This window comes from Toxotes jaculatrix, chromosome 16 (assembly GCF_017976425.1).
Source record: "Toxotes jaculatrix isolate fToxJac2 chromosome 16, fToxJac2.pri, whole genome shotgun sequence".
NCBI lineage: Eukaryota > Metazoa > Chordata > Actinopteri > Toxotidae > Toxotes > Toxotes jaculatrix.
In genome coordinates this window covers 5688364-5702748 of record NC_054409.1, presented here as the reverse complement: position 1 = coordinate 5702748, position 14385 = coordinate 5688364, and the positions used below count along the sequence as shown (strand labels likewise).

Genomic DNA, 14385 nt, shown 5'->3' with positions numbered 1-14385 from the left:
AGTATAGTTACACAATGATGATCAAAAACATTCTGACCACTCACAGAGGAAGCAGATGATCTTGAATATCTCGATTAACTAGCTCACGTCAAGGTCTGGAATTATATCGCACTGTAAGTAAACAACTGCTTCCCTTAGTCACAGGGAGAAATGGACAGCTGTAAAGATCTGGGCAGCTTTAACTAGGGCCAAATCTTATGATTAGACAACAGGGTCAGGGCATCTCTGAGACAGCAGGGCTGGGATACTCTGATGCACACCAGCCTTTTAACTTGACAGTAATAGTGTGTCTGCAGGCCTGGATAATTATAAGAGATCTAATTTTAAGATGACATTATTTTTTTTTTATTTTATAGAGGAGGACTTACTCTTAAGATAAATTGACACTAGTTAAGAATAATAAAGTTGAATAAAGCACCATCTGGTTACAGCTCATGCATACAAATGGTCAAGCTACTTTTATTTATAGAGAGTTAAATCATAACTTAAGTTTTCTTTGGGGACTTTTCAAATAGAGTGGGTCTCTTTACAATGCCATGGTGGTGATAGTAACAATGTGGCGACTACGCTAACTACACACAGGACGGAAGCTGAACACACACTCTACTGCTATACTGCACTGCCCTCCTGTGGTTAATTCACTGCACTGCAGCTCCACTGTGAGAATCTTCATCATGCAACTGCAACTCCTGGTAATTATGACAATGTTGACAAAGGTGCAGAGAGCAAGTTTAAACAAGCATGTAGTCTCTATAACACAGTATTTAACATCCCTTTCACACACACTCACACCTGACAGCTGCTTGGTACAACCACACACTTGGACCGTCAGTGAGAGGTGATGGACTATAGGTGTGTTAACTGCCTTCACCAGAAGAGGCTGAAAAACCTTTGTAAAGCATTTTAAAAAAACGTTTTCATTTTAAATTGTGTACATGCAGTGTCTGAAGAGATGAGTGGAGTCAGCCAGTAGGGGGCGCTGTTGTCGCTGCTTCTTCCAGGAACCAAATAAGGAAATGACGTCTCCCACGAGGAGCTATGGTCTCAAATAGAAAACTGAAGCACAGACACCGGGACCGGGTTGGTGAGAGGTAGAGAGGGAGGGGGCGTCGGAGCTGGTGCTCACACAAGACGAGGTTAGTGCTATTTTAAAGAATCACTTTTATGAAGTTTAGAAATACCAGGTTTTTATATTTTCGCCGGGAGGCTGAGCTCTCGGTGGCTAACTAGCTGCTTGTCTAAAACTACACTATCTCTTAAGAACGCAGCACGTGCAAGGCCTTATTAGCATCCCTTACACTGTAATGGACAGTTTAATGAACAGTGATTGAAAAACTAGATTGTTATCCATCTTATAACTCAAAGTGAGGTGGGAAACAACAAGTGTGTAAAGTTTCATACTGATAATAAGAATGTGTTGTTATTATTAGCAGGTATACAAGTTAGCAGGAAGTCTCATATTTCAAAGCTTCAGCTGAATTTACTTTACTGTTCACTTTAACTTTGGCTTAAATTGGTCGCGACACAGTTATAGCTAACGTATTACTATAGGTTTTACTTTTTAAAGTGCGTTTCTGTCCTCCGCCTCATTGATTCTGCTTGTGCTCTGTGTGATCTGGGAGGTCAGAGCCTTACAGGAAATGTATGCCCTCTGCCCTGGTCACAAGATAGGCCCTGACAGCTGAACCACTGCCAAGTGTAGCCAGATTTGGCTGCCACTGGCTTGTGTGTGATTGTGTGTGTGTGTGTGTGTGTGTGTGTGTGTGTGTGTGTGTGTGTGTGTGTGTGCGTGCTGAAGATATACTGATGACTGCCCTTCAGTTACAGAGTTGTATGGATCTTGTAGAACAGGTGGATGGAAGATCATATGGTACAATGAGCAGCCTGGTTTGCTGAGTGAATAGTTAAATGACTTCCAGTTGACTCTGTTACTATATGACAAGTTTAAAGTTGCTTTTACATGTACTGCATGAATATCATGTTATGATGTGTTTATATGTAAAGGACTAGGAGCTGACACATGGATCCATGTATTTTGCAGGGTTATCTCCTGCTTCAGTTCTGATGCACCATTCAATATACTTTAACCTTTGTTCCTCATCAATACAACACCTAATATGCACATTCAGTACTCGCGCCAGTTGACGAATACACAATGTGTTATACTGGAAAAATGCCAGCTGGTCTGATAAATCCTGGTTCCTGCTGCACCACCATGATGTGTTTGAACTGTTTAAAATCCAATAACATTTACACTGTGGAGGTTCTGAACACTGGTGGAGTTATGTTAATGAACTGGCCACCACAGTAGCCTGAGATCAGTCCTATTGAAGACCTGTGGTATGAACTGGGCTGCAGGATTCATAGAAAGAAGTGTCCTGTAAACCACCAGCAGGTCAGCTTTTAATTTTTTTTTTTAATTAACACTGGGACTCTTTCATGTATTGTTATTATTATTTTAAATGTATTTGACTTGACTGTTAGTTAGTGCACACCTTCCTGTGAGTGATCTATGTTATCTGTGGACTAAGACAGGATGGGTGACATAGCACAAGATGAGGCGAGCTTCTACTCAAACGCTGAGGACTACTGGAGGGAGGTTCCCCCCACAGTGGAGGGCATGCTGGGAGGCTATGGCAGCATCTCCAGTATCGACATCAATGGATCCAAGGCGTTCCTGCGCAGGTTCCTCGGTGTAAGAAATTCTTTTAAGATGTCATCGAATTAAATGAGTTAAATGTCTGTGTCTGGTTTATTTTACTGTATAACTCACTAATGATCACTTCACTTCTCCCAGGAAGGGGAGGGAAAGACAGGAGCGAGCTGCGCTCTGGACTGTGGAGCAGGCATCGGGAGGATCACCAAGCGCTTGCTGCTGCCTCTGTTCAACACGGTGGACCTGGTTGACGTGACACAGGAGTTCTTGGACAAAGCTAAGACTTACCTGGGTGAGGACAGCAAGAGAGTGGGGAACTACTTCTGCAAAGGCCTGCAGGACTTTCTACCAGAGAGTGGACGCTACGATGTCATCTGGATCCAGTGGGTCATTGGTGAGTCTGCTTCATTGTATGAAGTCTGAGGGATTATCAGAAGTCCTCAATCAGCGTCTGCGAGTACATCGAGCTCTATGGTCCAAGAATATAACCGAAGACCTAATGCTTTCTACATTTAACAGCTCTCCTGTCTTTTTTTTCCCCCCTCAGGCCACCTGACAGACGACCACCTGGTGGAGTTCCTGCGACGCTGCCAGAAAGGCCTGCGGCCCAACGGCCTCATCGTCATCAAGGACAACGTGTCGTACGAGGGCGTGGTCCCCGATGAGGTGGACAGCAGCGTCTGCCGCGACCTGAAAATAGTTCACAGTCTTGTGAGCAGAGCGGGCCTTCGCATCATCCACGAGGAGCAACAGATGAACTTCCCTAAGGAGATCTACCAAGTGCACACACTCGCCCTCAGATAGAAGACTGTTCCCCTCCTTCATGGGACAGGAAGAGGGGCTGCAGAGAATATGGAAATGGCGTTTCTCGAGTCTGAAATCTATTTATGATCTTTTTAGAAGTGGTCTGTCGTGTGATGTGTTTTTGGAGCGTGTGTTTTGCTAATTACAAGCATCAGTGCCCTGCTCAGTGCGGATTCAGGACCTCAGGGTACGGTCACGTTACGTTTCTGTCTTGAGAACAGTCGGTCCATCTCCCATTCAAGACGGACAAATTCAAGCATGTGCTTCCTGGTTTTGTGTGCAATCTCCACCAGACTCAGAGGTCAGAGGTCATTTTTGTTCAACTTTGGCTGTGTGGACGTGCACAGTCTGCAACAAGACGTGATGAACTGTGTTTGGACTTAGAGAAATCTTCATTCTAGCGCTGGTGATGAACTGCAGCATCACTCTTACAGACCATTTACAGTTTGTTCAGCATTTATTTATTTCCCACAGTGGAACTGTGCAGGAGACAGAAGACTAATGTGACCGTACCCATACCCCCCCACCCCCCAACTCTCTGCTGGATGTGGAACCTGTACCCGTGGTTCCAGCGTCCACTGTGAGCAGTCTGGTCTTCAGCAGACACATTTCTGATATTAAAAGCATTTTTTTATTTATTGCATAATGAAAACACACTTGCAGCTCGTTTATGGTCATTGTGGCAACAAATACTGGTTTCAATGACTGTGACACTACACACTATTTTTCTTTTTGGTCTGTGTTTCCTGTGCAGTATATATTAACAGAAGGAAACCATGGCAGAGCTGACACGATTACTTCATTATCAGCTAAAAATAAAGAGGCAGTCGCATCCAGTGGGCACTGGGAGTTAGAGCGATGGCAGCAGAGGATGGGGGGAGTACATGCGGTTCAGTGGACTTTTTACCTCAGGGGGAGCTCAAGTGTAGTGTGTTTTCCTTTTCTCCAGTTCTGGGTTCAGACGTGTGCACTGGCTCAGTTACATTACGTTTCTTTACATTTAGAAAACAAACCCCCGCACTGTCTGAAAATATCATGTTCATATTCTGTATCTGTTTGTTCTGACAAACCCAGGGAGCCGTTTGTTTCATGGAGTTATGAAATGGAAATATTCAAAATTCTTTTACATCTTTTTTTTTTTTTTTAATACATTTCACCTCAAATTGTAGCCTGACATTTGTCAACTCTTATCACAACAGGAGTGTGAAGCATGTGTCAGACACACATGCTTTTTCTAACATATGAGGACACAGACATGTCAACTGCATTTCTGTATCTGTGCTTTGTTGATCCATTATGAATTTCCATTTAGAGAGGACGCGCACAGTTGTGGATGATGTCAGAAGATGCCCCTCCAAAATAAAAGGCTTCTCTGGAGGAGGTGATTTGTGACATGTAAGTATGTCTATTGCAGAAATATTGGCTCTGTATATGTGATGTTTCCTCTTTAAATGCTCTGTGACTTTTTATCTTTGCTACTGTTTAAACAAAGTTTTCATCCTGTATGACAAAGTTATTTGTCTCAACTTTTAGTATTTGCTCATGTTAGCAGACACAGAGGATTTAGGTCTGTTGCTGCAGAGTGTAGAATAAAATAATTTGAATAAAGTTGAATTTTCCACTGATTTCAGAAAGGAGGCCAAAAAGAAAATGTTTAATTAAAAGCAAGTTAAAATTATCACGTAATTCAAATTCAAATGCAAAGTCCAATCTGCAAACTCCTCAAAAATGGACAAAAAAAAAAATGCAATTAAAAAAAAATTGTGTTATACATCATAGGCACAAATGGAAAATGACATTTAAATTTAATTATGGAGTTCATTTTCATATTAGCAGCTGCAGACTTTCATACTAAGCAGCTGAATTTGGAGGGTTTTAAATTGAATTTCAGTCCCAGTCTGACACCTATTTAATGCAAATTTTCACATTAACCGTAAATTGAATTATTGGCCATTTTAAATAAGGTAGTACTGAATTCTCACAGCAGCCTGGTGCAGTTTACAGATTAACACAGTTTATTTTTAGCCACACTTGCATCTCACACATGGTATAATGCTGTGCCACTGGTCCATTGTCAACTAATCAAGTTTACAGCTTCCTCACGCTAGGACTCAGACACGCCAGTATTTTTACATGACGCATTTCCCTTTTATACTTTACAATTTCTTTTTTTTTTTCCCCTCAGCAGTCTGGCATTTGTAAACCAATGGCATGCAAACAGACTGTCTTACTTACAAATATTGTAAGTGTTGCTCCATAAAACTCGAAATGCCCTTTAAAAGCACCTGGAATCATTTGGCCTGTGTATGAAGGTCAGGTTAACCTTTAATGTTATGTGAAAATGGGAGTATCTGTTATTGCATACCATACAGTTCATTGCAATAGGTTATTTATATGGGTTTTTTAAAGTCAAAATCAATTTCCCCAGTACTCATGCTGCTTCAACAAATGCAAATAAAATATAATTACAATTAATTATAAATAAATGTAATTCAAATTAAGAAAAACAAATCTTTGCAAGGTCAATGTTTCACATATAGTACGACCGCAACTGCTGCTTCACAAGTTTTCACACCACTCTCTCTTTTGCATGTTATTGTGCTGCTCAGCCTCTTCATTCATAATGCACACATGAAATGGAAAATTCCTCCTCCGCCGGCTTTTAGAGACGCCACTTTGGACACATTAATGGATCCTAGCTGAGACTAATGGAGTACAGGTCCAAACAGAACACTAACAACAGAGTGGAGTTTTTAAATTGTTTCTCGAATGGCATCGTTAATACAAATCGACTTCGTAAATCGCACCGGAACTGGACCCTCTGTGGCGAGAGATGATTTTTAATTTTACTGTAGACTTTAAAAGTTTTCGGGAAGAAGAAATAACAATCTTTAACATATGTAAAATTGATTTTATGAGCAATACAAAACACCCGAGGGTGCGTTTAGCTGCTGGAGGCTGTGATGTTCGCTGCAGCGGCTGCAGCCGTGAACTCTGAGGAAAACGGGGTTGAGATAACATGATCAGGACCAGGTCTCGCTCTGAAGCCGGCCCGTCCTCTCCATGGCTGCAAACATTTGCTCAGCTTCCTCGGGGGACATGCCCCCCTCCTGCTGGAACACCTCTTTCAAAGCATCGCTCACACTGGCTGGCATCTGTTTGGCATTGCTGCGGAGAAACAAAACAAGCTGCTGTGAACCCTCTCATCGTGCTCTGTGCTGTGTGCTACAGTTATGTCATGGTGAACGACAGCTGGGTTTTAAGTTGCCTCTCATCATTGTTTTTGGTCACGGTTGACAGTAAGAATATACGTCCAGATTTGAACATGGGACGTTTTTAAATTTTGGTGCTTCGGACTCACCCGGCGATGTAAAAGCAGGCACTTTTATTGGCAATCAGATCCCACAGGAGCCCGGCGTTCTCCTTCACACGGTGCTGCACGTACACCTTCTCCTCCTGAGCAAACACAAACATGCAGCCAGTTTCGTTTCAGCCAGTTCCCCTCGTTTGACAGCTGTTCCCGCCAAAACAAAGCACTTTTTGGGTACTTAGAGGCATGTATGGACTGACCGCAGCAGATATATACAGACATATACAATTACAAAGGTCTGTAATTTTCATCATAGGTAAACTTCAACTGTGAGAGACAGAATGGGGGGGAAAAAATCCAGGAAATCACATTGTAGGATTTTTAAAGAATTTATTTATAAATTCCTGTGTAAAATAAATATTTGGTCAATAACAAACAAGCAAGATTTCTGGCTCTCACAAACCTGTAACTTCTATAAGAAGCTCTTCTGTCCTCCACTCGTTACCTGTATTATTGGCTCCTGTTTGAACTCGTTATCTTTATAAAAGACACCTGACCACAGCCTCAAACAGTCAGACTTCAAACTCCTCCATGGCCAAGACCAGAGAGCTGTCGAAGAACACCAGGAACACAATTGTAGACCTGCACACGGCTGGGAAGAGTGAATCTACAACAGGTAAGCAGCTTGGTGTGAATAAATCAACTGTGGGAGCAATTATTAGAAAATGGAAGACATACAAGGTCATTGATCATCTCCCTCGATCTGGGGCTCCACGCAAGATCTCATCCTGTGGGGTCAAAGTGATCATGAGAACGGTGAGCAAAAATCCCAGAACTACACGGGGGGGACCTGGTGAATGACCTGCAGAGAGCTGGGACCAAAGCAACAAAGGTTAGCATCAGTAACACACTACGCCGACAGGGAATCAAATCCTGCAGTGCCAGACGTGTCCCCCTGCTTAAGCCAGCACACGTCCAGACCCGTCTAAAGTTTGCCCGTGACCATGTGGATGATCCAGAGGAGGATTGTGAGAATGTCATGTGGTCAGATGAGACCAAAATAGAAATTTTTGGTAAAAACTGAGGAATGCTGAGTTACATTCCAAGAACACCATACCCACTGTGAAGCATGGGGGTGGAAACATCATGCTTTGGGGCTGTTTTTCTGCAAAGGGGACAGGACGACTGATCTCTGTTAAGGAAAGAATGAATGGGGAAATGTATCGTGAGATTTTGAGCAAAAACCTTCTTCCATCCGCGAGAGCATTGAAGATGAGACGTAGCTGGTGTCGCCCCAGGCAATGAAGGAGTGGCTCCGTAAGAAGCATTTCAAGGTCCTGGAGTGGCCTAAGCCAGTCTCCAGACCTCAACCCAATAAAAAAAAATCTGTGGAGGGAGTTGAAAGCCCGTGTTGCCCAGCGACAGCCCCAAAACATCACTTCTCTAGAGGAGATCTGCATGGAAGCATGGGCCAAAATACCAGCTACAGTGTGTGCAAACCTGGTGAAGACCTACAGGAAATGTTTGACCTCTGTCATTGTCAACAAAGGTTATATTACCAAGTATTGAGTTGAACTTTTGTTATTGACCAAATACTTATTTTACGCAGGAATTTAAAAATAACTCCTTTAAAAATCCTACAGTGTGATTTCCTGGATTTTTTTTCCCCCACATTCTGTCTCTTGAACTTGATTTTTCATTTAGCACCGTTAACAGGTCAAAATTCAGTGTCAGTGTTGTTGTCAGTGTTTGTCTGTGTATAGAGTATATGAATAGTAGAGTTTCTGTCCCTCCCTGTGATTGATTGTGTATTGTGTGTGTGTGTGTGTGTGTGTGTTTGTGTGTGTCTGACCTGGTCTCGTGAGAAGGCAGTGACGAGGATCAGATGTCCCGCCTTCATCATCTCCTCCCACTCTGACCTGAAGTAGAAGTCTTTGGACTCTGAGCGACAGCCGAAGAACAGGACGTTGGCTGGAGAGCAGGATGATGGAAAAGGGAGGTTTGAGGTCGTGACATGATGTGGACAAAATAATTCACAGAGGTAAAGGTCTCACCAGTTTTTCCCTCAGCAGTCCTCTCTTGCAACGCTGACCTGAACGGTGCCACTCCTGTTCCAGGTCCAACCATTATCACAGGGGTGTCCACCTCTTTAGGGAACTTCAGACTTCCCTTCTTCACCCACAGAGGCACATACACCTCTCCTGCCACACCGTTTAGTAAAAACAGATTCATGGTCAGTTTTTTTTTTTTTTTTTTTTTTAATGTAATCTGACAGATAATCAACATTTTTTCATCAGGAGTGATTTAACAGGTAGTGACAGACAAACCTTGTGCAGGGTCCAAGGAGGCTAACCAGGTGGAGCACAGGCCTCTTCGTGGTTTATACAACTTGGTTTTGTATCGGACGACAGCTACCAGGATTTGAAGTCTCTGTGGATGAGCCTGTGTGGAGAGAGAGAGCTCCTCTAGAATACATCTGCAAGATTTCACTGAACATATTTTTTTCGTAGCAGTTAAATCGTTGTTGTTGAAGGACGAGATACCTGGAGAGAGGAGGCGATGGAGAACGAGCGAGGCTGGATCTCGGGGAACAGATCCAGGAGATAGTCTGCTTTGACTTGTGCTGTAGTGTGGGGGAAATCTGCCAAGACCTGCAGCAGCAAGAGCACCACACACAAAATAAAGACGTTGTTTTTCACCAGGATTGACACTTTTTTTTTTTTTTTTGTAATCTGCAGCCCAGCACTGATTCTAACTCTCTGTCACCTCCAGCGCGGTGCGTCGGGGCAGGTTGCAGTAGCTGTGCAGCTCGGTCTGACCCGCCGCGGAGCTGAACTCAAGCAGCTTATCCCGCTCCAGCTCATTGGTGGCGAAGGTAGACAGCAGCTCAAAGAAGGAACGGCGAGGTACGGCGGCGATGTCCAAGAAGCTCTCCATCAGGTGGCGCACAGTGCAGGGCTGAGGAAGCCTGGCTGGAACTGAGTCCACAAGAGATTCAGAGAGGGTGATAAAAGATCCAAATCTGCATAATTACTATCCAATCGCTTTTGGCCCTGGGAACTGTTTACTCTTACATCAACAGCCAGTTGTAGGATTAGTATGTTTTCTTTACTATGAACCAAAAGTCATGGATAAGACACATACCTGCAGTGTTGTCTGTGGCCCTCAGAGTGAACCTGGCCTCTGGATCTAATTTCATCAGTTGACAGAAGTGTTGTACGTCTTCTGGTGCGTTACAAGGACGCATCATCACCACGTCACCCGCATCAAATCTACACAAAAGCATCACAGTTAATGATGGATGGAGTCTGTGTGACACTCTGCATTTCCGGTTTTCACAACAAGGTTACTTACTCCATACTGGATCCAGTGATGTCAAACTCTATGTGCCTCACATCCTGGAAGTGTGACAGGTCTGTTACTCTCCTATTGGACACCAGTCTGGCAAGAAAGGGATGAGACTGGGAGTGGACAGTTTGCTCAGTGGAAATCCTCAGCCTGTCGTCTGTCTCCTCTTTTGCATCATCCAGGAAGTGGAAAGTGTACGTTGGAGGGAGCCTGCCACGAGAGACAGAAATGGAAAATTCCTTGTGCATCTGAGTAAACACTGAGATAAACCACAGACAGGATTTGATAACATGCTTCTAAAGGGCACAAAACAAAGTCTCAATCAAAATACCCACAGCATGAGATCCTGTTTTGTTTTTTTTTGTTTTTTTTTTTCTTTTTAAATGGATACTCACGGTTCATCTTCCCTAAGTGGTTTCACATCAGCCAAAGATGGGTAGAGGGCAAACACGTTCTCCCAAAACGATGTGAGCCATGGGTCAATCACAGCATCTGCCCTGTTTCAAACAGATTTTTGAGGTGAACGCATGAATAATAGCAAGCCCCCCCTCCCTCATTTGATTCCAGATGAATAAGTCTAATAAGTTCATCCTTGTTCATCCAATATATATATACACACGTATATATGTGTGCATGTAGTTTTTTCTTACCCCAGGTCATGTTGGTCATCTGCCAGCCCAACAGGCAGCAGTGTGCTAGCACCCAGCTGCAGAAGGCGCTTATGAAGCTTCTTGGCCACAAAATTGAACCTGGACAAAAGCAGTCGAACGATGCTTTGAAGAGCCGGACTCATTCTGAATGTGTGATGTGAGAACTGTGAATGTGAGAGGGACTGACTTTGGATAGGAGGAGTCACCTAGGCCCAGTACAGCACAGTCCAGTCGACTCAGAGATCCAACAGGTAAAGATTTCTTGAAGAGAAACCTCCAGAAGTTCTTTGAAGAAAGTGAGACACAGACAGAAAAACGTACACAGGGGTTCTTATTACACTGTATTTGTCTGTATTATTAAAAAAAAAAAGAAAATGTAATAAGAAATTCAGAATAAAACTGTCAGTATATTTCGAACTCCCTGTCCTGTTGCACATGTGGTATTTTATTACCTTCATATTGTCTGGAGGGTCTCCTTGGCCAGTGGTGGAACACACAAAAACTACCAGGGACTCTGAGATCAAGTTGGCCTGTTTGATTAGAGCAAATACACACAAGTGAACAATGTTTTCGTGTGATTCATGTGTACTTTAAAAATAACTAGGTAGAAGGGTAAAAACTGTCACCCACTGCTGCAAGGGACTGTGCTGAACCTTCAGATCTGGTACCGTAACTATGAATGTGCTGAGTCATAATAATCCCCTCTCCTCGTAATACTTAATAACACCACACTCACCACGTTGTAGCTATCCAGAGGCAACACTTGAACGTGCAGCCACTTTCTTTTCGCCTGTCGTGCAATCCTCTGGGCCGTGTCCTGGGCAGTCCCAGTCTGGCTCCCATACAGGATGAGAAGAGTGGGCTTTGACATTATGACTGGAGGAAAAAAACAAAACAAAACAAAAGACATGAAGAGAAGAGCATGTGGTCTCACACTCAAGAAGAGAAAGGATAATTTTAGCTCCAGCGGAGACAAACAATTAGATATATCTTATATATACAAAGTGGAGGTCAGACAGATCAAACACAGACACTGACTCTATATTTATATTTTGCAGTTAATGAAAAGCTTCAACTGTACACTTTATATAAATATATAATAAATATAGAAGTCGGTTACTGGATGTATATTCTGGTACATGTGAAAATGGTCCTGTTCAGTTGTAAAATGGTTGGAGTGACACACTTATGTATGTTGTCAGGATGTGTCTGTTAACACAAAGACATGTTTGTTTGTTTTTTTTTAATATATATAAATTCGGTTAATTAAATAAGTCAATTAATCGATATGTTAATAAATCAAACAACAGTCATCGATTTACAGCACAGAGAATGAGTTTGTAAGAGTGTACAAGTCATTAAAAGTATTTTCTTGCTCTGGGAAACAGTGGATCTGTTGGGTGGATGTGACCCGCTATGTTTGTCACCTCTCGCTCTCTCGTCTGAATGTTTCTGAGGCTACAAGTATATGGCTACTGGGACAGATCCTTTGTATTTGACATTGCTCGATGATAGCAAGCTAGTTAGCTGGCTAGAAAATGCTGTCTTTTCTTTTTTTGTGTATAAATAAAATATATCGCAAAATACCAGATAATCAAGACACCTACCGCTGCTCTCTTCGTCAACAACAGCAGTACAAAATATTAAAATTGACAGGTAACTGCTCTAAGTCAGACATACACCTCCTCATTCTAAACAACTACGCTACACTTTACGGCAAACCCTGTTTCGACGTGATTGGCTCTTGCTCTTCTTCTTTGGGTTTTTACGTCAGCTTGCATCACAAATGTTACATTACTGCCATCTTCTGGAGTTAGGTAACAACAGCATCCACTGTGTCAGACTTTACTCATCAATCAACCCGTTCTCTCGTTTCGTTTATCATATCATCTATCTATCTATCTATCTATCTATCTATCTATCTATCTATCTGTCTGTCTGTCTGTCTGTCTGTCTGTCTGTCTGTCTGTCTGTCTGTCTGTCTGTCTGTCTGTTTAGAATACATGAGTGGAAAATGAAATGATTCATAGAGACTCCCCACTGATGAGTGAAATCGGACGGATTCACTGAGCTTGTCATTTGGATCTAACATGTTTCACGTGGCATGAAAAGCAACAGATAGATGAATCTTCATGTTAAATTTGGCACGTTTAGCTTTACTGACATAAAAAATATAGTCTGATGGCAGCGCTAATGCGCCAAAGAATTTGTTCTGGAAATCCACAGAAGAAGAATATGGCCGCTTCTGTCTTCTATCACGTCCTCAGAAAGGGTTTTAATAGCTGTGACTCCAACAGCGTTAACTATTCTGTATCTTCGTACTGAGAAGACAAGATGAGCGGAAGAGGCAAAGGAGGAAAAGGACTCGGTAAAGGAGGCGCTAAGCGTCACCGTAAAGTTCTCCGTGATAACATCCAGGGCATCACCAAGCCCGCTATCCGCCGTCTGGCTCGTCGTGGCGGTGTCAAGCGAATCTCCGGCCTCATCTACGAGGAGACCCGCGGTGTGTTGAAGGTTTTCCTGGAGAACGTTATCCGTGACGCCGTCACCTACACCGAGCACGCTAAGAGGAAGACCGTGACCGCCATGGACGTGGTGTATGCTCTGAAGAGGCAGGGCCGCACTCTGTACGGCTTCGGTGGTTAAACTCATTTGCCCTGTGTCTCAATCCTCAATCACTCAAAACAACACAACGGCTCTTTTAAGAGCCAAACACTCACTCATGATGAGCTCACATCTTTTCATCTAACGCGAACTGTTAGTGTTTCATAATAGTTTTGTTGCAGTTCGCATCTATGTAATGTCACTACTTTGTATAAACTTATTCAGACGGTGAAGCACACCCATACCTTAGCCTTGTACATACTGTGATCTGTAAGTGCTGCACTCACATCACAACCATCACAACCTCTGTTTGCCAGGGGATCACAGGACTTGCACCACTTGTAGTTCTGTTGTTATATAAGCACTCCATGAATCTACAGCTCTCCCAGAAAGTCTACCAACACATCAGCCACAGAACATCTCTAATGCTCCCTGAAAGTTTATTTTTGTTATATATTTTACAATTCACTCCAATGCTGATGTTTTCTAACAGAATCTCCAGGTGTCAGTTTGTAATAAAGGCCATGGTCTTTATTTGCTTTGTATTTTTTTCCAACTTAGAGAACATTTCAAGGGATATGACAACATAAATAGTTTGGACAAAAACTACTTTTAACCTGCTACCATAGTCTTCTGCACCCCCATCTTCTGTATTTTATACATTTATTTTATTTTTTATAATTTCTCTGGTTGTGTCCCAAGATTTTTTTATTTAAGATAACATTGACATCTTGTGTCATAATTAGTTTCTTTGTTTCTCATCTTTTTTACCTTTTCTTCATTTTGACAATTATCGTTTCCTGGTGTTTCCTGTTTAACATAAATATGAGTATTTCAATTTTCGCGCTCTTTCCTGATTCAAACCGTTGTTTTACTGTGATTTTCATTTTGCTCATGAGGCTTGTTATGCCGTAATGAAGGATCAACATGAACACGCCCCTCCCTCTTCGTCTAGGGAGCAGCCCAACCAATCACAGGAGGGAGATCACACAGTCATCTTTGCATGAAGTCTG

The 14385-nt window shown here is 42.7% G+C and overlaps 2 protein-coding genes across 6 annotated transcripts; one reads left to right on the top strand and one right to left on the bottom strand.

The window, feature by feature from the left end:
- The first annotated feature begins 1010 nt into the window (after positions 1–1010).
- Positions 1011–4961, top strand: ntmt1 (N-terminal Xaa-Pro-Lys N-methyltransferase 1). 4 transcript variants are annotated; one of them, XM_041059716.1, is made up of 4 exons: positions 1011–1136; positions 2532–2695; positions 2798–3050; positions 3204–4961. In XM_041059716.1, the coding sequence occupies exons 2-4, from the start codon at positions 2537–2539 to the stop codon at positions 3458–3460; spliced, it is 669 nt and encodes a 222-aa protein (XP_040915650.1). In that variant the 5' UTR covers positions 1011–1136; positions 2532–2536; the 3' UTR covers positions 3461–4961. The 4 variants fall into 4 exon arrangements, with proteins under 4 accessions (XP_040915650.1, XP_040915651.1, XP_040915652.1 ...); XM_041059717.1 differs by having other exon boundaries at positions 1030–1136; positions 2536–2695; XM_041059718.1 differs by lacking the exon at positions 1011–1136 and adding an exon at positions 1154–2395 and having other exon boundaries at positions 2536–2695.
- Positions 4962–5577: 616 nt separating this feature from the next.
- Positions 5578–12484, bottom strand: ndor1 (NADPH dependent diflavin oxidoreductase 1). 2 transcript variants are annotated; one of them, XM_041059685.1, is made up of 15 exons: positions 12376–12484; positions 11505–11644; positions 11221–11298; positions 10956–11053; positions 10769–10867; positions 10514–10615; positions 10125–10328; positions 9915–10042; positions 9537–9748; positions 9314–9421; positions 9098–9212; positions 8825–8971; positions 8623–8741; positions 6822–6916; positions 5578–6628 (listed from the first exon to the last, which is right to left on the bottom strand). In XM_041059685.1, exons 2-15 carry the CDS (start codon positions 11637–11639, stop codon positions 6484–6486), a joined length of 1785 nt encoding a protein of 594 aa, XP_040915619.1. In that variant the 5' UTR covers positions 11640–11644; positions 12376–12484; the 3' UTR covers positions 5578–6483. The 2 variants fall into 2 exon arrangements, with proteins under 2 accessions (XP_040915619.1, XP_040915620.1); XM_041059686.1 differs by lacking the exons at positions 5578–6628; positions 6822–6916 and adding an exon at positions 6932–7642.
- Positions 12485–14385: the final 1901 nt, after the last annotated feature.